Source organism: Hipposideros armiger, unplaced genomic scaffold, assembly GCF_001890085.2.
Source record: "Hipposideros armiger isolate ML-2016 unplaced genomic scaffold, ASM189008v1 scaffold_288, whole genome shotgun sequence".
In the NCBI taxonomy this organism is placed as follows: Eukaryota; Metazoa; Chordata; class Mammalia; order Chiroptera; family Hipposideridae; genus Hipposideros; species Hipposideros armiger.
This window is the reverse complement of record NW_017731638.1, coordinates 1221256-1243803: the sequence shown is the minus strand read 5'-3', so window position 1 is coordinate 1243803 and position 22548 is coordinate 1221256. Positions and strand designations below refer to the sequence as shown.

General features: G+C 39.4%; 1 protein-coding gene across 3 annotated transcripts in view; it reads left to right on the top strand.

The window, feature by feature from the left end:
• The window catches only part of PKHD1 (PKHD1 ciliary IPT domain containing fibrocystin/polyductin), a 460535-nt gene that overhangs the window by 109246 nt on the left and 328741 nt on the right, over positions 1 to 22548 (top strand). For all 3 annotated transcript variants that reach the window (XM_019658751.1, XM_019658750.1, XM_019658752.1), the window contains one exon: positions 18550 to 18706. In XM_019658751.1, coding sequence (XP_019514296.1) covers positions 18550 to 18706 — 157 coding nt within the window. The remainder of the gene's footprint in view (positions 1 to 18549; positions 18707 to 22548) is intronic.

The following is a 22548-nucleotide window of genomic DNA, read 5'->3' as shown; positions in this document are numbered from 1 at the left end:
TCACCAACTGACAAGATGACAAAATATCTATCTCTCTCTATATCTATCTATATCTATATCATCTATATCTATATCTATATCTATATCTATAATCTATCTCTCTCTCTCTCTCTCTATATATATATATATAAAATCACAGTAAAAAATTCTGAGGACAGCCTTGAGAGACACTTCTTGAAGAAGTGCATGAGGCTTTAGTGCGAGGATATTGTGACATACTCCTCTCCCCTGTCCCCATTTCTCATTAGGTATCTTCATGACTGAGATTGTGAGAAATCAGCTATGTACCTCTCTACCATTGAGATCTATTATAGTGTTCCAATAATGAGAGTCCAACGCTGTATATTCCTTACATTCCTGTTTTATTATTTTAAACTTAAGACACAAGATAATTATAGCGACACAGATTTCCAGAACAGAATTATGCCAGTGTATCATTAGGTTTTTACCTCACTCTCTCACTTTTATAACTGGAGATATGTTAAGATGAAAAATAAATTGTTAATGTGACCTCTGCCATGTATTAAGTCATAATTGTCAGAAGTACCTTCTGATTCATTAATGGCTACTACAAATTATTTTTGAAAAAATACTACCTATTGTATCATTTTTAGAAATAATTTAGTAGTTATGTAACACATGAGAATAAGGAAACATATTTGGTATTTTAAATAAAATTATAGCCCAATAATATTTGCCTTTGTTATGGAAAAAAATATCTAGTAATGAAAAAAAGTGGCCATCTCTTTCTACTTACCTTTCTTTCTTTCTTTCTTTTTTTTTTTAGCTGAGCCATCCTGCCACCTGTTGGCAGCTCAGCGGCAGCTCAGCTTGGGCTGGACTCAAACCGCTGTTGCTCAGAGCTCAAACCTTTGAGCGAGTTCTTAACCAACTGAGCCACTCAGCCAGCCCCTCACCTTTCCTTTTGTAACCTCTGAATTATCTTCATGATTTGAGGTCATCCTTGAGCTATTCCTCCTTTCTGTTTTAGGGGTGGCCCAACCTTGGTTTGGTAAATAGAAACCTTGAAATTATATGGGATTTCTAGTTCACAGATTCTGAACTTCCTTTTCTTTGTAACCGAGCTTTCATCTGCATTCCGTGGAAACATTCTAGATTAGGTTATAATTTCTGCTTTTACTTTTACTCAGTCCAAGAATGCCCCAGGCAATGGATACCCCTGAATTCCCCAGCATAATACTGGCTTTCAGGAAAGGATGGAGGTTCTAAACTTCATACTGATATTGGATCCAGTCATGTTTAAGGTCAAGAATCTATACAGGATCACTGAGCACAGAACACTGTTTGTAGGACCACGGCATGGAATTCAAAATGATGGTCCTGTGTTTTTTTTTTTTTTAATATACCATGGAGGTGGAGACTGACAACATGCAAACTGTGCGAGAACAGGGTATGTAGAAGTATCCTTTCATTGCAAACTCATTCCTTCTCTTTCATTGCACTACTTTCTTAACTCGGTGTGCCGAAAGCCTTCTTTGATGAGGAGTAAAGTAAGTAACTTGCTTCTAGGTCTGTCCCTTGGGGAAACGAGTTGGTTAATGATGGATTCACTTTTCATTCAATGAGCCAGGATTTTAGCTAAGAAGAATCCATGCTGTCTTCCTAGCCTCGTAGTTCTGTGTTCTCTTTTGGGAAAGGATCATTTTAATGGCATTGCCTCAAAGAATAAATACGTATTTTCATCATGCCTTTCCAATGAGCTGAATGGGCTTATTTCTTTTTCTTTGTGGCCTGCTCTTTTGTCATAATTCAAAGTTTTCAAATCTGTCCTCATAACTCAGTTTGCTGTAGAGCAAAGCACTTTATTAACATTTCCCTGCTAGACTTGAAAACAATTAGAGCAGTGACTAGAAGGAGTTAAAGAGGACCCCCCAAACCTTGAAACCAAACAGACATCACAGGGCAGGGATAGCAGGTAAAGTGGTTGCTATAAACACTTTCTCTTGAAAGCTGTGTCTTTTCAATAAACACACTGTAAGGCCCTAGCAAAATATTTCCAGTTGCCTTCATGGGTGGTGCAGTGCTGGAAGCTGTTAGCTCATGCTCAGTTAAATTTCAAATGTCAAAGCTCATTAATAGTGATTTTAGCCAAAGACAGCCTGTAAGGAGCTGTGCAAACTTAACTTCCTCAAATAAAATGAGAAGAAAGATGACCATTTAACATTGCTTTTCCTCCCCCTGCTTTCTTCACCTCCGCTTCGAGTTTGTTTTTGGTTTTATTGACAGTAGGTTTCAAGTTTATACTCCGCATTTCCCTTAATTTGCCTTGTCCTTTTATCCCCCTCTTGGGAAATAGGCCTATTACAAAGGTGTTGCGATGTTTCTTTGAGTTTTAGGAGGAGCGTTTTGTCTGTTTGAAGCGGGCCTGGAGGAGTCTGTGAAAGTGTTGAGGCAGAAGGTTCAGCTTTTGAGCGAGAGAAACACACTGTGATATGATTATGTGTTCAGATGCTGTTTCCAGCCTTGTCTGAATACAAATGTGAAAGGAGAGTCTGTTTCCACCATAAGAATGTTTCAAATTAAAATATTAATACAAGTATGTCTCTTGCCACCCCCACCCCCCATTATTTGTAATCTGGCCAGTTCTCACCACTGTGGTTACCTGGAAAACTAAACAAACAAACAAAAAACCTTTTTTTTTAACCTGGTCTGAATTTAGTTGTGCAATTGTGCTGTGGGTTGGCTTGCTGTGTTAAATTCTATGACAAGTTAATTAATAATTGAGCTGCCAATTACAAATTCAACATTAACTTGGCCTCCCTTTTGATTTTGGGGTTTTGCTAGCAGCGTGTTTTACTGTGCTCTCTTCCTGAGTCTTGCAAAGGCACCAAATAAGCAATGCCCAGAATTTCAGCGTGTGTGCAGGAGGCTTAAGGAACCAGGGCACATGCCTCAGAGGTGGTCTGAGTGTGGATATTTTAGAGCCTCTCCTAACGGGCTTTGTGGCCACAATTTTTTGAAGAATCTGAGCTTGGGTTGCACTGGAATTTTTGTGTAACTCCAATCAGAGTAGAGGTGGAGTGTAGTGGGAAGAATATTTAGGGTGTGTGCATATCGGGGGATGGTGTTATATCAGGGGTTTCTTCTGAGGATTGATGGTCATTCCTTCTTGGAGACAAGCACATGTCTTAAACAGAGGTTCACGAGCCCTGTGTTGTTTTTTTTCCCCATTTCCACTGAAATGAGAAATTTAACCTTCCCCTCTCCCCCCACGGTTTGCTGAATTTTTAAAGAAGCTGATTGATTAGAACACATGTTGCTATGATAAATGAAGGACATGAATTGTGAACTGTCCACCATCTTAAAATTAAAAGGAATCTCATTATTGTCTTTAAATGGATGTGTGTTCAGTAATTGCTTGTGTATTTCAGTGATAGTTGGCTCACAATAAGGGTTTCAATAATATGAGACTGTGTTGAGTAGGCTGTATTGTTCAAGCGTGTTAAAAGTTTGCATTTTTTTTTAAAACCAGTGATACTATGTTTCTGCAAGAGGATCATAATCTGGGAAATATTCCTAAGAATACTGTCTTTTAGTTTCTATCTTCTCTACGTTCTCTTGTAAATCTCCAGAGTCCACCCTTTGAAGAAAAGAAACAAGTGTGTGTGGCATTGTAAGCATTGACTTGTATGTTGGTTTCTTCTAGACAGTGTGCTTCCTGAGAGCAAGGAATTATATATTATTTATTATTTTTATCCCCAGGGCCTAGCACAGTGCCCGGCTCAATAAATGTTTATTGGTTGGATATAGTAAAACTTAATTAATTGATACACTAACAAGAAATGTAGGTGGAATATTTAACTTAAGAGAAAAACAAACTTTATGGACTCTAGCACATTAATTATTTGTTTGCAGTTGGGAGCTGCAAATCACAAATAAGTGCTATCTATTCATTGCAGCAGGTATGGAGGCACTCTGCTGGCAGATACAGTGCCAGCACTTTCTGTTATCCCTTGATACATATATTTTGCAATCTTTTCAAAAACACTGAATAATTTTAACAGAGACAAGGAAATTGTTAAAATTTCAGGCAAGAGAAAGTTTTTTGGTGTCACTGGAATCCACTGTTTGTTGACTGCCTGTTCCACATAGCTGGTCTAATTCATTAATTTGGTCTAATTAACTTGTAAGTGCCTGCTCTGTACCAGGTACTGTGCTAGTGACTTGTAATACACAGGTGATTACCATGTAGTCCCTGCCCTTGTAGAATTCACAATCTGGTAGGTAAAACATCGATGTGGACCACAAAAGCAGTAAGAGAAGACGCTGAGGACAGAATCACCTCTCAGGGGCCCAAGAAAGTCATCACAGAGATGGAGTCAGACCTTGAAAGATGACTGCATTGCCCAGGAGAGAAGGTGTGTATGCATAAGCATGGTCATGATATGTGTAGGAGATAGTGTGGCTTTTGGTATACCTTGAGGATGGTGTAAATTCCAGTGGAGACATAGGCAGAGCAGGACATGAGACTGAGGAGACCAGTTAGGGAATGAAGGCATGTACTCATTTGAATTTGGACTTTGTTATCTAGTCACTGAGAATCAGCTGTCTTCTAAGCGCCATACCTGTGTATTGTAAGTGTGCGTGAGGGGGCGCAGGCCAGGTGTGTGCATGTGGGTTTATATGTATATTGTGTGAGAAGGGGGCTATTCCTTTGACCCTCTGGCTCCTTTTACACAGTGGTTGAGGTCTCTCCTCCCCTTCACAGCCATGCTTCTTGAAAGGACAGCACCCAATTTCTCACCTGGTGCATCCTTTCCCTATGGATAATGCCCTCTGATACACAAAAGTTTTTAATTTAATGAAGTCCAATTTATCTATTTTCTTCTTTCTTTTTTTTTTCTTTGAAAGATTTTATTGGGGAATTGGGGAAGGTAACAGTGTTGGGGAATTGAGTAAGGGGTACACTGCGTTTTTTCGGGACCCATCAGCTCCAAGTCAAGTTGTTGTCCTTCAATCTTAGTTGTGGAGGGTGCAAGCTCAGCTCCAAGTCCGGTCACTGCTTTCAATCTTGGGTGTGTGTGTGTATGGGGGTGTGGGTAGCGGGTAATGAGCACAGCCCATCATCCCATGTGGGGGTTGAGCCAGCAATCTTGTTGTTTAGAGCATGCACTCTCACCAGCTCAGTGGCAGCTCAGTTCAGGCGCAGCCCACTGGCCCATGTGGGAATCAAACCGGCAACCCTGTTGCTCATAGCTTGCATTCTTAACCAACTGAGCCACCTGGCTGGCCCTTTTTTTGTGTGTGTGGCTATGCTTTTCATGTCACATCCAAGAAATCATTGCCAAATCCAATGTCGTGAAGATTTCCTCTATGTAAAAAGAAAGACATATCTTTTATATAAATCATGTTTGCCTAAGTTTTATCTTCAAAATCCAAATCTCTTGCTTAGTCTGCAGAATGTAATTCAGCTTCCTTTACTTTCTGCTTTTGCCTCCTACCCTCTAAGCATGTGTTGAGTGCCCCCTGATCATGTTGGTTGCTTAGAGAACCAGGTAAGGTGTTGAATGTGTATGCCCTCTACATTGTCTTTAAATGTTCTCAGTATGTTTAAAAGGTTTTAAAAAAATGTTTAAAACTAAGTATAGTTTAGATTTGCTGTGGTCTGCCCATATGAGAAACTTAAAGATGTACATATGATAAACCACCTTTCCACCCCAATTAATTGCGTATAATGGGGAAGATGAAGCAGTGAGAAGGAAAAGTTGTTCTTTCTGTTTCATCTGATTGATAAATAGACAAAGTGATTTTTTTCCTTCCATTTTCTACAACAAACCCACAAACTTTCCAGGCAAGGGACACTTCATCTGGAGAAGGGGACGTCAGAAAGATGTCAAGCCGCAGGAAATGGGAATGATAGAAAGCTATGCCATATGCTCGCCAACTTTTTCATGGGACCTCCTACGGATGTGGTGGGGCATATCTACCTGAATGCATATTGATTGGCTAACAAGAAAAGTTTTACAAAAAGCTGTACATACTCTGCTAATTAAAAAATAAAGGTGCATGTCTTTTGGTAGAAAACTAATTATTTGATTTGGCTTTTGTCCTGACTGTACCCCTGCTTGTGGAGTAATCTTGTCGTAGTTACTTAACTTCACACTTTTGAAATGAACTCTTGGAACAGATATCTCAGCTTTCATTAATCCTGAAGTAATAGAGAGACTTATTTGGAATTATAGTTCTTCCCATTGGGAAAATGGGGACAGAAGAAGTTTTTATTCTTTTAAGGCAGAACTGAGTCACATGAATAATTAATTTTCAGCAAGCTGAGGAACTGATTTCCAGAAAGGGAATAATTCCCCAAAGTTGGTAGAATTCTGCGGGAAGGCATTTTGCTTGTGTTCTAAGATATGTTGTAGCCTCTGATAAATGTCTAATATTGCTTATTGAATTAGTCCAGCCTTGAATATCTCTACACAGTAGATTACTGTTGCTTTAAGGCTCATTTCACAGGAGTCTTTGTGGCTTTTAAATTTGCAAACTTTGAGGAGCCTCTTGGGTGATAACTATGCCTGTGGATTGTTTAGTATTCACCAAGGGTTCTGAGTTTTCTGCCTTTAAAGACACATAATAAAGACAGTTTTCCAAGTGTTTGTATAAATTTATGTGTATATGTTATATCCACATGTTTATACATTATGTGCATTTTATACAATGAATTCCAGGTGACGGCAAAGCAAATGATTAAAGTGCATTTTGCTATCTGGAAATTATACTGAGCTTTATGAAATTTATGAAAGGCTTTGGAAAATTTTTACTTTATGGGCCTTTCTCTGAAGAGTTTACTGAAAAGGAAAATGCATATTTTTTATTAATCCTATTTATCAGCAGTCAAAACAATAAATTATATATATATATATATATATATATATATATCAAGGGTGCCAAAAAAATGTATACACATGACTTGTATTCATCTTTTGTTATCGGTATATATTGAGGATAACAATTTTAATACAGTTTTTTCCTTTCTTAAAACATGTACACATTTTTTGGCACCCTCTGTGTGTGTGTGTATATATATATATATATATGTATATATATGTGTGTGTATATATATATGTGTGTATGTGTGTATATATATATGTATATATATTTAAAAAACAGCTTTGAGCACACTGCTTTGGTATACTAACTAAATGGCAGTTGATTTTTGAATGTTTTATTTTTAATCATGGGGACATTTAAATTATATCACCATCTGCTTGCTACTCGTATCCATACTAATAACTGGCATAAGAAAATTTGGAAAAATAAAATGCGGATATTTTCCATCATGTCAAAATGGCATGTGGTTTTGATCCTGAGAGTGGAGGGTTTCCATCAGACTGCCCTATCTGAAATCTCTGGGTCTATTTCCTCCTTTGCCTGGGCTGCTATTACTGGTAGTTGGTGTTATTCAATTATCTCTACATTTTAACCTTGGTGTTTACCTCTAATGTCGCTCAAGTCAGTAGATGATTCATTGCATCTGGAACCAATAAACAGGGTTTGGCAGAAAAGGGACAATATGTGGCAGATGCACTTGGAATACAGGGAACAATGCATTTGAAGCTGTGCTCTAAGAGCTTAGAAATTCGATTATGCATTCATGGTCCAGGGCTGGTACCACAATGCCTGGCCCATAGTGAGCACCCAGCAAACATTTACAAAGATGATGGTGGCGATTTTAATCAACAGCCTGTGTATATGAGAAAGGCGTCTGCACAGCAGTGGACAGGCAAGTTCCCCAAATTCTAGAGTCTTGAAATTTCATCCCAGCTCTGAAACATCACTCCATCTTTCTGGGTTTCCTGCTTCCTCATATAGGACTGATAATGTTGTGGTGTTAGCCTTGAGACAAATAACCTTTTGTATCATCAAATACCAGACAATACAGGCTTTAATGCTTCCTGATAAAATATGATGCCACTTGGATATTAGGAGATTTAAACACTGAACATTTTCTTTGTCCTCCCTAAAAAGTGTACTCACATTTACTCTGAAGCTTAAAAAACAAGGGGAAAATTATTTAGTCAAGGCCAGTGAAGACACCAGGTCCAGGGTGGATTTCTGTGGTTTCTGAGCTTGGGTTTCCTCTGCAAAGCATTGCCTTTTTGTTTTTTGTTTGTTTTTTTGTTTTGTTTTGTTTTCTTTAGTGAAGGAATAAAAAAGTCAGATCCTCTTCTTTCCTCAGGAAGAAATGCAAGCAAAGAGTAGCGTTATTAAAACCAATTATATTTAAATAACCGTTCTCAGAAGTACCTTCGGAATACAGGCCTTTAAAAATTCTTAGCATCTTCCAAAGGACACAATGTCAAGGCTATGTTCAGAATCAGGAAGGTTTTGCATTTCTTTAGCCTAAATAGAGAGAAGCTGTGAAGATGTAACAGTTCTGTGGCATTTGCTGTTTATGTTTGGTAGTCTTAGCTCTTCCTGAGCAAATTAAAGGTCTATATCAGGTCTTAATTTAAACTTCTTGGCATCATAAATTAAAAAATGCTATGCTGCATGCCCTGTGGGTAGGGAGTCACATATGTAATGAGAGGACCACCTGGCCTTCTGCCCAGCATTGCATCCCAGATTGGTCTTATCATTCTCTCTCCTTTTGATCAGAAATTGCAATGAAGGGAAGACAAACAAACATGTTCTCTATGAAAATTAATCACCAAAAAAGGCCATTATGGCGGCATATTCTCAAGGTCTCTCAAGGGCTCTTGGATGGCTACATTTTCTTCTAGAGTTAATCTTCCTTAAAGCTCATTTAGGTCGTTGGCATAAGTCAGTTCCTTTCAGCTGTAAAACCGAGATTCTTATGTTCTTGGCTGTTGTCTGGAGACTATTTTCAGCTCCTTCAGGATACCCTTGGGTCCTAGCCACAAGGCCATCCCTATAATATGGCAGTTGGCTCCTTTGAAGGCCAGTGGAAGTGTCTCTTCTCTTAAGGGCTTCACCTGAACAGGTGAAGTCCATCTCCCTTATGATTAACCCAAAGTCAATTGATGTCTAAACTTAATCACACTTGCAAAATTCTTTCACCATGGCAATATAATGTAACCTAATCACTGGAGTGATTCCTCATGGTGTTTACTGGCTCTGCTCCTACTAAGGGGAGGGGATTGTGCAGGGCATGTACACCAGGGGGCAGGAATAACCTGGGCGGCTGTCTCATAATTATGCTAATACAGGCAGCATACTTCAATTTGGGGATGTGAGAAGGTCTCTAGACACNCCCTTGGGTCCTAGCCACAAGGCCATCCCTATAATATGGCAGTTGGCTCCTTTGAAGGCCAGTGGAAGTGTCTCTTCTCTTAAGGGCTTCACCTGAACAGGTGAAGTCCATCTCCCTTATGATTAACCCAAAGTCAATTGATGTCTAAACTTAATCACACTTGCAAAATTCTTTCACCATGGCAATATAATGTAACCTAATCACTGGAGTGATTCCTCATGGTGTTTACTGGCTCTGCTCCTACTAAGGGGAGGGGATTGTGCAGGGCATGTACACCAGGGGGCAGGAATAACCTGGGCGGCTGTCTCATAATTATGCTAATACAGGCAGCATACTTCAATTTGGGGATGTGAGAAGGTCTCTAGACACGCCTTTGTGAAAGTCAAGGTTGTGCTGGCTTGCCATGATCTGTTCCATGTCTTTCTTGACTCTACATATTTCACTTAGCCCTGCGCTCTCATGGAATGCCAAGGAATAGACCCAGTTTAGATTATTTCTGTTTCTGGAGGCTTTAATCAGGCTGTTAGTTTACGCTTCCTATGATGGGTTCAGGTTTGGGGTGGCCTCTGGGGAGCTTACCCCATGAGGAGATCTGTGCTCTTGGTAGAATACCCATTTCTATATTCAGTATTTCGCAAACCTGGAGCATGTCTAATGCCAACACAAATTTTGGGAGAAGAGTTGGCTTTGTCTGGTGTTGGATCCAAATGTAAGGAATTTGTGTAAAGTGATCTCAGACCCAGAAAAGTATCTAGTCCTATTTCCTTGCCCTCTGTGAGATGTGGACATGATTCCTCCAAAGAGGCAGGAAAAGGAGAAAGGGGGAGGAGAACCACTAAGTGGACCTAATTTGTTTGTGTTAATCTTTTCTAATTGATTGTTCCTACAAAGTAGCTTGATGCTTCTTTAGCCTAGGAGCTAAATGTAATCACCTTTGTTTGTTTCTGTAAAAAAAAAAAAAAAAAAATTTTTTCTCCCTTGAGGAAATCGTTATTTCTATTGTATGAAGATGGTGGCCCAAACATTAAAAGTAATTAGAGCAGATGGCAGTGAATACTTCTATTGTAAAATACCCTGATGCTTATAAACTGGTTTTCATTCTCTGGGCTTCCTCTTTTTCTCTCTGCCACCACATATTCATTTTACTTCCCTTCAGGTATAAAGGGAGGAAAAAAAGAAAAAGAGAGAGAGAGAGAAAAAAAAAGGTTCCCCTGGTGTATGAAGCTGAGGAGCTGTCAAAGGTTCATAGCGGGAAAGTGCACTCCCGTGTATTCAATCACTGAATTAAGTGTTTTTGAAGGCGGCGCAGTCACGGGTCCATTGCATGGGGAAATAACACGCTGTCGTCCATCACGTAAAATGTTAACCTTGTCTCTTACTAGTGACTGGGAACAGAAACACATGCTCTGTGCTTGCTGGTTAAATGGCAGTATGTCAGCTCTGGAAAAGGCTAGCGTGTATCTGTCAATCTCCTGATTTGGCTCTGTGTGTGTATGTGTGCACGCACATGTGTGTGGGGTACACACACACACACACACATACACACACGTGCATGCGTGCCCACATTTCCATTGTCTTTATGTAACCTTCAGAGACCTGGCTTATTGCTTACTGGAAAATCAGAATTGAACCAGTTTCCAGTACTTCAATGTATATAGTTTACTAAGATGTTCTTGCTTGCCAGTCCTCAAGCTCTTAGGTAGCTGTATTATAATTATTTATTTTTAATGATAGAAAGTTTCATTTTGAACATATTTCACTATTAGTGGAGTGTGCTGAGCAAATTATAGATAATTGGACAATATCAGTTCTTACTACTATACTGATAGTATGAATTAGAATATATCAGGGATCAGCCAACTTTATGAAGATCCAGATAGTAAATATTTCAGGTTTTGCAGGCAATATACAGAAGGTGCCAAAAAAAATGTACACGCATTTTAAGAAAGGAAAAACTATTAATATATACCAATAACAAAAGGTGAATACAAGTCACATTTGACTTCTGCAATTACAACGGGTGCTCAAAGCGGTTACCATCTGCGTCCAGACGCTTGTGATTATGGTTGAACTACTGCTTGAGCAACACTGACCCACGTGTTAACATCTCTTAAAATGTGTATGCATTTTTTTGGCATCCCTGGTAGTCTCTGTCACAAACTGAATGCAGCAGTAAACAACATGTAAATGAATGGTCGAAGCCATGTTCTAATAAATATTTATCAAAACAGTGGGTGAGCCAGATTTGGGCTGTAGTTTGCTGACCTTGTTATATACTGCTGAATATTTTACATGATTCTTTTCTGTAGCTCATATGAAGAACTTGAAGTCTTTCTGCAGTGGGAAAAATGAATGTCCCACCGCATCAGCACCCATGTAGGGTCACGCAGCATCCCTTCCTCCATGCCCAGCCGCTCTGTCTGTCCTCCTTGCTGACCCTGCAGTGCTTCAGGCATACTCCTTCCTCAGGCTCTTCCCTAGACAGCCTCTGGCTCCCGCTCCGCTTCCCTGCTCCAAGCCCCTGAGCACTCGACATAAAATAGCTCCTCCCACCCTGGCACTTGTGATCCATGTCACCCTGCTTTTCGTTTTTTCAGAACACATTAATTGTTTTATGCATTTAACTGTTATCTCTCTAAAATATAAGCTCTATGAGGTCAGGGATTTGTTTTGTCTCATGCCGAGGCAAGCGCTTCGTGGGTAGTGACTTCTCAATAAATACTTGTTGAATTCAGGGAACCCATTTGCTCCACAAGTCCCGGGCAAGGAAAGAGTTTATAACTGTTAAGTGAGATAATACTCTCATGTACTTAAAAAATGTTACCCGTTATTAATTTTAAAAATTCAAAATTTTAAAAATCTAAAGTGTAGCTGGTAAAACGTACGTTTTTCAGTTGTGAGGACTACTGATACTATAAGCAAAATGTCTAGCCCTGAGACATTAGAGGCATTCAATAATTGGTAGCTGTGGGCCAGCCGAGTGGCGCGATGGTTAAGAACTAGCTTGGGACGCCAGAGGGCCCCGGTTCGGACCCCACATATGAGGGCCAGTGACACTGCCCTCTACAGCTGAGATGCTGAACAACAGCTCAGCCTGGAGCTGGGCTGCCGTGAGTCGCTGGTGAGGGCTGCAGCCCCTGCTGCAGTGGGTTGCCATGGGCTACCGTATGTAGCCAGCAGCCAGTGTGAGCGGCCAGCAGCCGCAGTGAGCGGCCGTCCAGAAGCCGGCGACTGATCTGCCTCACCCGGGAAGAGCGCAATGATGGTGCCAACTTGGGCCAGTGAAGCAATGTCCTCCACAACTAGACTAAAGACCAAAACGACAGCAACTTGTCTGTTCCCCTTCCCCCAATTCCCCAGCGCTGTTCCCATCCCCCCAATTCCCCAATAAAAATCTTAAAAATAATAATAATAATTGGTAACTGTCATTATCATTATTATTTTCTCCAAAAAGTGAGATGATAATTCAAAAGGGGCATTGTTAGGAGAGATTTGAAGACTCAAATGGAAGAGAAAATAGCTTTTGTTCCATTTGCAGACTGTAATAGTCTCCTGAAGCTCAAGAGTGCTAAACTAACTTACATGCAGAAAGCACTAAGCTAATACCAATATTCTTTGAGAAATCATGGGGTATATGATGTGTATGGAACTAAGAGAGAAGATAGTGAATTGCCGAGTTTTCTCACATGGAAAGGGTAAATTTAAATTGGGTACAAGTCTCTCACAAAAGGCATTGTTGACATTTCTTTGAGTAGTCAATGTGCTGGGAAGTGAGGAAGGACTTTCTCGTGTTATCTCATAATCTTGAAGGGTTTATAAGCACCGAAAAAAGAAAGTGATCACTTAGAGCCATCATGAGCTCAGTAAGAACAAATTATGCCAAACTAATTTAATTTCCTTTTTGTTCCCTAAGGAGTTATTAGATTATAGGTCAGGGGCTCTATCTGTAACCCTGGATTTGTAGATGTTTGACTTCTACAATGGGCATTTTTTGTTTCATCATCAGCTGAAATAATCTCAGCCTGTGTTAATTTATCTGTAGTGTCCAGATTTAAAACAGGTAAGATTATTAATGCACTGGATTTCATCTGTAAAGCAGCCTCTACTTGGGTTAGTCATCCAATCCTCTGAACTCCCATAGCATCTTGGTTATGTCTGTAATTATTGAATTAATCATATATTATCTGCATATTTGTTTTATCTAAATGATAATATGAGCACCTTAAGAACAAAGGTGAGATCATATGTATCTGAGAGAGATACCTTTATACTAATTCATACATAAAAGGTTTGGGATTTTAATTGGCCAACAACTTTAATATCACTCAACATTATAATATGATTATTAAAATAACCAAGACTCTTAGTTGGGAGAGTAAATGTTATTTAATAAATGGGATGAAGACAGTTAACTATTCGTGAGAAAAGCAAAAGCAAAAATAAAAAGAAAGGAAAATGGAAAATTTCCCACCAACATAAATTCCTAATTAGGTGAGGATTAACATGCAAATATAAAACCTACACATCAAGAAGAACTTATAAGTGATGTTTATATAAGAATAAAAGAAGGGTGTCCTATGCATAAAATAATAGAGGATGTTACAAAAGAAAAAATAAATACACTTGGTTTCATAAAAATTAAAAACATTCCTATGTAAAGAAGCACTGTAAAAAAGTAAAAATTATTTTCAGCTTCATATAAAATTATTTTAGTTATTAAAATAATATTTTAAGTTATGGCATAGTGACTATGAGCCCAAGTCAGAGTTGACCATTCATTCATTCAAGAGTATTTCTGGGGTAGCTACTACATAACAGGCATTGTTGTAGGGACTGAGGACATAGAAAACCAAGAAACTCTTATGAAACTTACGTTCTACTGGGGGCTGACTGACTATAAACAAATATACCATGTTTCAGTGATGATCAGTGCTTTGGAGAAAATAAAGCAGGGTAAGGGATGGAAAGAATATCCGTTACAGGGACCTGTCTTTTCCTATGTCCAAGGCTTTCATGTTGAAAAGAAAGCATTCTGGTGGGATGTCAAAATGGTTCTTCCTTGTCTTTGTCATCTAGGAGACACTGTGACTAGAGGGGTTCCCGCACCCACCTCCTCCACCATCCCAGCTGAACACATACCCTCACAAATAGGTCTTTGCATTGACTGGTGTTCCAACTTGCTGATCAATGACTTCTTTCAAGATAGCTCTGGTGGTGTTGCAAGTACATTTAAGGTGACATGTAAGATTTGCAGACACTGCACATTCCCTGAAGTTCAGAGAAGTGCTGACATACTGCAAGAAGAAAACAAATTGCATAAGCCTCCTAGCTGAGGCAAGAAAGTTTTTGCTTGTGTTTTCTTCTTTTTTGGTTTATTTGGGACTGCATATACTGAGGTAAAGATGAGGGCTTGTTCTGGATAGTTCTTGAATCTCTATTTCCACACCTGCCTCCATATGCCTGTGGGGAAATGATTTTCTTCATCTGTGGAATGGGAGTGAGTGATTTGTTTACTTCTAAGAGAAAAACTAATGCTAAAGGCTGAGCATCTTGGGGACTAGAATGGAAAGAGCTTATATTCAGTGGGCATGAAATCTACATTGACTGATAAGCTAAGTTGGTGACACAGAACGTGGCTTTCACCAAGAACGTCATATTGGTAACAACTGAAAGGCTTTCAAATATATTGAAAAGAAGCCTTTTATCAATGTTGTCAGCATTCTACTTTGCTTGATTGGGTCAAAGTGATAGGGATTGGATAAAGATATTGGCAAGTGAGCCATTTCCACTGTCACCGGGTATTGCCCTGGCAGTCCTGTGTAGGCAGCGATACTATCAGCTTGTCAACTCTGAAAGTGTAGAAGAGCAAAAATTCTTATGCCACATGCATGTAATCATGGATTCACTGACAACTTGTAATTGCAGAGATACATTTCTACTTCCCAGGTAGCTGTTCGATAGTTGAGGCTGCATGAATTTTTTAGGATTTTTAGTATTTAGTCACTCATGCACTAAAGCATGAACCATCTATAAAAAATTTATACATTTCAAGATACTTTTATTATGCTAAGGAGAAGTTTTGGTATAGGAAAAATTAGGTCTCTTGAAACTTAATGCTTAACTTTTATACAGGTAATCATTTTAAGTCCACCACATTGAATTAGAAACACTTAAGGTGAAAAAAAAAATTTGGTGGGAGAGTTCACAGGGAAACTGAATCTGAGTCTTGGGTTTTCATTTAGATACACACACCATCATTTGGTTTAAGTTTAAAGAGTCTAAAAGCACAGAAAGGAATGTGAAAGGTTGTGGGCCAAACCCAATAGAGCAGGAGACCTAGGAGATGTGGCACTTTTAATTATTCTATTTGTCTACCTATTGTAACAGGAAGCTGCTTATGCATGAGCACTTGTGTGTAGAGTATCTATAAGTATGTGCATAGGATTAGCAGGTAGATGATTCATTTAAGAAATTATTTCATCGATTTTTATTTTTCACTTCTATGTGTCAGACACATTTTAGGGGGTTATGACCCAAACAAAGTCCCTGCTTTTCATTTGAGGTAGTTTGATAGTTGATAAATAATCAAGGAATTCTATGATCTAAAACCTGAATAAAGCAGTATTAAGGAAGGAGTGACTGGAGGGATTATTTTAATAAGGAGATAGGGATAGAGGTGTTGTTTGAGAGAGGCCTGAATGAAGTAAGAGAGTGCACTATGCAGATATTTTGTGGAAGAGAATTCCTAAAAAGGCCACCATGAGTGAAAAAACCTGAGGTGGGAGCTTGCTCTGCAGGAGTCCAGTCTGTCTCCACCCCTATGGCCTTTGACACATCATGTAAACTCTTTGCTCCTCAACTGTAAAGAGGAGATAACAACATTTGACTTTTCCATCTGTCAGGTTGAGGCTGAGTATGGCAATGTTTGAAGGTTGACAGGCCAAGCTAAAATGATATAACACATGGAAGGCAGCAAATGACAAAGCCACGTGCTTCAGATAAGAGAGTAAGTCTTTAAAATTCATTTAGAGCTAATGACAGGTATCAGTGCTAATTGTAAGTCATAAAATGTTCTCAAATGAATTAATGGAAGAAATTATGGAATGGTCTTCTTTTGACACTCCCCTCCCCCAATGCCTAATTAATACCTACTTGTTCCAGATGTTTCCATTGTGTGAGTTATGGGCCCTGGTTTTCTTTGTAGTTCTGTAGTTGGGCTCTGGATATGACCACCTGGTTAATGTCTCAGATACAGTTACACTGCTGAATTCTTCAAACTTCTTATAGCTCATCCACACACCTCACCCTGCTTGTTGGTCTTCTTTAAGACCCTAAGAGTCAAGGATTGGCTTGAAGGAAACTTCCTTGTTCCTTCTTTGAATATATCTCCCTCCCCTGTAGCTCTTGCCTTGATTTGGCCCTCAAACTTTGAAGCAGAAGTCACCTGAGGAGATCATTAAAATGACAGATTCCTGCGCCCTACCTCTGAGCTTTTGATTCCATCATGGTGGCATTGAGGGGATCTGTGCCATAAGCACCTGTAGGCTGAGAAACACTGTCAACACCATCTTTAAAATGAAGGGGTGGGATTTCTCTAGCATCCTTTCCATCTCTGACTGTATAGAAATCCAAGCGTTTTCTAATGCCCTTTATGGTTTTCTCAGGGCTGACATTACAGATAATCTCAGCAGTTCACCCTTCTTGGCAGTTGACTACCATCTTCATCTGATTCAGTCTTTTGTATTTTCTCACCACTTTATTCCACTCTAATTTTCTCATGTTTCCCTCCCTTTCTTCTTTATGGATTCTATGGGAGTGAATGAAAAGATTATAAGTATGTATAATATTTAGCCTTTTAAGGAGCACTTCTTGTAATTTTACTCCCCTATACCTAGTGTCAGTATGAAGCTAAAATTCATACTGTCAATAGAGAGCTAAAATTCTCTCTACTCTTTGAGTCTCTGGATGACACCTTGGGGACATGGCTTATGCAGCTCACAACAATGCTCACAGACCATACATACTTCTTTTTGTGGTGCTGGGGATACTTATCACTATGCCTTATGCTTTTCTGTCTCTTAAATTGGGATGAGTCACTGACTTTTCTTCTCCTTCATAGGTGTAAAAAATGCAAAGATCCTGCCTTTTCTTATCCCAAAGCCTTATTGGTGATTGGGTTGAATATACAACCTGGGACTATTAAGTGGGCATCAGTACACACTCTTGGAAAATTTACTGGCTCTTCTGGCAACACATTTTTCCATTTTTTTCTCTCAGAAATACTCGAGGGCACTATTTGCAGTATTGGTGTAGTTATTGGTATTATAAACATGACTTCCCTTCTTAATGATCTTCCATCTGCCTCTAACACCTCATGAGAGGACCTTCTAGGCAGTTATTTTATAGGCACTCGGGCTCCACATTTGACTGGAATCTGTGTGGAAAGAAGAACTGGTAGGGAGAGGCATACATATGTTGTATGTATTATCTTGAGAGAATCACCTTCTCTATTCTAATTTCATTATATTTATTATCTTTATGGTTCCATAACTGCACAGGACAGTCAGACATGTTCTCAACCTCTTGCATGAGCAAAATATTGCTTTCTGTGATTTTTACATCCTTGTTTTGAAAATCAGATGACTTTAGTGTGACCATAAATAGGAAAGCCAAAAGCTCTGAGCGGGAACCTGAAGGCCAGATGGGGAGGGAGTGCTTCCTCCCCTGGGCACCTCTCAGCCTTGCTCTCTGACGCTCGCTGAAAGTTTCCAGGCTGTCATCTAAAGTCATTTGGTGTTTCACCTAGGCATGGACTTTTTCAGCACTGATGCATCAACCACAGAGGCAAAGGCAACAACCCAGTAATATCAAAACAGGTAGAGTGGGAGGATGGATGAACCTGAGCACTTAGAAAGAGGAATGTTCCTATAAAACAGAGACAGTTGGCAGTAGGGCCAGTGAAAAATGATACCAATTGTATAAAGCAAAATGCCACCCATCAAGCAGAACATTTTAATTCTATTTCAGGCTATTTATGATGTTTTGTCCAAGACTCAATACATGTCTGTAGAAATAAAAAATGGAATATATCCAATCTGTTAGGTAGAAGGGGGCCTGTGCTGGGGGGAAAAAAAAAAAGTAAGAAAATATCACAAGCTTGTTGTTGGAGAATTCCAGAGGCTGGGCGCAGAGGCACAATATCACTTTGCTCCTTTTGCACTTTTCCCTTTTTGAGTTGAACTTTCTACTTTGATTGATCACCCGTACTATCTTTCTTTAAAACAAAACAAAAGCTACAGAACTCTGTTTTCCAGGGCCACTTACCCTTTCAGTTCTGCTGGAGGTGGTCGAGGGCTCACAGCTGGTTTCCTGGAAGAGTGCCACAAGATGGCGACAACGTCACGGTGGAGAACGGCCAACTGCTACTGTTAGACACCAATACAAGCATCCTCAACTTACTGCACGTTAAAGGTTTGTGGAGTTTGGAGATCAGCGGTGACATTAGTATATATAATTCTGTCACTTTTCGGGGAAAGGAGGGAGGGGAACTTTTTGGATAATTTCTAGCATTTGGTTGACAATTTATTCTTCAACCAACTTGAGATTTTACTATGAGAGGAAGAAGTAGTCAGAGGGTTCAAAACATAAGGCGTTTTTTTGGAGCTTTATAAGCACAGAGCTTGATTATTTTAATTTTTCAAATACAAAAAAGTTACCATTGTTCTCAAATAATATGCTTTTTTATTCAAGTACTTTGTAGTCATGCTTGTCCAGGGCAGACCCCACAATACAGCAAAAGGCCCTGAAATCGCTTATTGCTGCTGCCTTTGAAATTCCCTGCCAAGAAACCAATGTTTTCCTGCTTTTACCCTGTTGTGGTTTTGACTTCCTGGTCCCATGGAAAGTCATATAAATAGGCTTCCCTTATTGCAAAACTGGCCACATAGCTCTAGGGCCTGGGAAGTTGGAAGAGACTAAGAATTCAAATTTCAAGTCCTTTACCACATCACCAAGTGACTACGTCAGTTATTTTACCTCTTTATGCCTTTGTTTCCTTATATCTGTTAAATGAGAATAAAAATTATTGCCTACTTCAATGGTTGATAATAGGGGATGGTTATCAAAGTGACTCTGTTCATTGGAGAATGAAAATTGCTTGGGAAATATGATTAGTTATAGTTATCTATAAAACTGCACTAAAACACTATTCTTTACTATAAATATATTTAACAATTACAGGAGAATTTGTTCTTGTTAAAATGAGAGCATAGCCACATGAGGAAAAATATAATACTTTAAAGGGAATAAACGGATACAGCTTTTTTTTTTTTAAATCTGATACAACTTTGATACTTGTCTCTTACAGATGGAATGAGGTTTTTCTGATTAGGTATTTTATTATTCTACGAGGTGTGATCACAGAATACGGTGAATGTTTAAATAAAAAAAAAATATTACACATTGCCATTACCCCCTTCAGAATATTCCCCCTTGCTTCAGACACACTTATCCCATCATTCTTGCCATTTTCTGAAGCAGGCCTGGAAGTCCTCTTTTATGAGTGTCTTTAATTGTGCTGTCCTGGTTGCCTCCATGTCCTGAATCGATTCAAAATGTTTCCCTTTCATGGTCATTTTGACTTTGGGGAAGAGTCAGAAGTCAAAGGGTGCCAGATCCGGTGAATAAGGTGGATGAAGACACAGTGTAATGTTTTTATTTGACAGCAATTTCTGTATACCAAAAGTGATATGTGACACAGAGGGTTGTCATGGCAGAGAATGATTTATGGCACACTTTAAAACACACTTTCTCTCAACTGTAGCTCACACCTGACTGACTGCACCGAACAAGTTGAAACTTGTCACACACTGTTACTAAGGTTCGATGTGCTGCTTCCCATATTAAGATCCCTGCCTTTCCATTGGATGGCACTCAGCAGCAGCATTCACCTTATTTTTTCATCACACCTCATGTACTCTGGAAGCTCTTTATCTTTTCTCTAGTAGCAAGGAGAAGTTTTAAGGCAAATCAGTTAGTATCCTCTAGGAAAAATGGTCTGTCATCTTGGGCTCTTGTCCTGTCTTTGTGGTGTGTGCTTGTGTGTAGCCAGGGGCTATGGGGAGTGCTGACTTATTGACAGCCATCAACTACCTAAAGACTAGCAATGACAAAGGAAAATTACAGACTTAAAGCCTCCGTTCAGAGAAATGATGTTCTTTGCAGGCCTTTAACCAGGACTCTCCCCACAGGAGTCAAATTCTGCTGGAGAATAGGATGCCCTACAGGTGCTCAAGGGTTCTTGCCTTATATGATACCATTTGGGAGAAGTCTTCCCACTAAAAGTCCTCAGACTCAGCCGAACTGAGTCTATGGATGTCCTACTAGTTCCAGGTAAATGTTCAGTCAAGGAATGGTGTTGATAGGTCCAAAGACTGAAGACAGAGAAGAGGCGTCAGACGGAGAGAAAGGGGTCAGAAAGGCAGGGATATGTGGAATATATACTTGGCTACTCACTCTTAGAAATTTCAAGATCTGAGTAATCCAAAAACTTGCCCCCGCCTGTCACCTTCCAATACTGGTTTTCCTTAATATTTCTGGCTCAGGCAATGTTTCATCCCCATGTTATTTAGAATAAGTGAGTCAAGTTTGGAAGGGTAGAACCTCATCCCATGAAAAGATCTGTTAGCTGAAGGATCCCCTCTTTCTCTTAGGAAGTAGGATTATTGGTGGGAATGGGAGGGTAAGGGGTGGACACCTGTTTCTGTACAAATAAGATACAAGAGTTGTTCGCAGGGAGCAGGGTTGCCTAGAGTGAAACTCTGATATTTTTATCCTTGAGATATGGGTCATAGCTCCTAGAAAGAATGAGAACAGGGAAAGGACGCCGGACAAATTTGATTCAACATATGACTTGTGAATGCTTGTTATGTGGCCTAGGAACTCTGTGTGAGCTACAAGAAAAGGTGAAGAATAATAAGGTCAGTAGTGTGTATTATCACTAAGGAAAAAATAATAATTAAGGAGCAAATATAAAAGAGTAAAATTTCTAGGTCTAATATATGTGATACAGGCAGCAAAGCAGAATGCAGTCCAGTGTAATCAGGCTGTCAGGCAGGTAAGGTAAGAGTTGGATGCTGGAGAGAAGGTGACTAGCATATCATTTGTGTCTGACACAAGTTTTGATCATGTAGATAGCAATATACACACAGAATATAAGTTTGAGGGACTTCCTCATCTCATTTATTAGAACTGAACATGTCCAGTGGCTCAGGCCAGAAACCTTGGAGGCATCCTAGACTTCTTTCTTTTTCTCACATCCCATGCCCAATCCATCAGTGAGTCTTGTTGACTGGATCTTCAATATGTGTCCCATATATCAGCACCTCTATTAGTACCAACCTAGTCCTAATCAATATAATTTTTGGCCAGGACCATTTCAAATGGCCTCTTAATTGATTCCAATGTTTCTAATTATTTGTCTTCCTTAATAGCAGAACCTTGGTTTTTTATTTGGGGCAGCAACATATTCTGCTCAAATGCTCTGTTTCCTGGCCTCTTTTGTAGTTAGACATAGCCTTGTGCTTAAGAGCTGAGCAATGACAGGTAAGGGGGAAGTGTGGTACAGGACATTTGGGAAATTTCCTAAAGTAGAGCTGACCCAATAAGACGCATGTCTTATTTGTCCTTCCTTGCTTCATGAAATGGAAATGTGAGAGCTACATTTTCAGCTGCCATCTTGGACCATGAGGTGACAAATTATGAATGGGAAAGCGGAAGAATAGAAGAAAGCCAGGACCCTGATGACTTTGGAGTTGCCACAGTGGCATGGCAACGGGGACTGCCCACCTCTGAAGTTACTTTTTGTGATAAAAAAACAAACGTTCATGTGTTTAAGTTATTGATAATTGACTTTTATGCTGTATGCTAAAATAACAACCCGAATAGTTTATGTTCCATGTCCTTTAAAAATATGTCAGATCTCGTTACTTCTTTCCTCAAAACCTCTCAATGGCTTCTCATCTCTCTAGGAATAAAATCTAAACTACTTACCATTATCAAACCTTTGATCACTTCATTGACCCTGTCTTCCTCCTTTACTGTGCTTCAGCTCTTCTATGAATATACCAGGAACACACTAGCCTCAGGGCCTTTGCACATAATGTCCTATGCCTAAAATATTTTTCCTCCAAATATTCATGTGGCTGGCTCACTTATTTCATTCACTCTTTGAGAAAATGTCAGCTTATCAGAGAAGCCTTGTTGGCCATCTTTTCTAAAATTATAACCACTTCCTATTATTCTCTATCCATTTA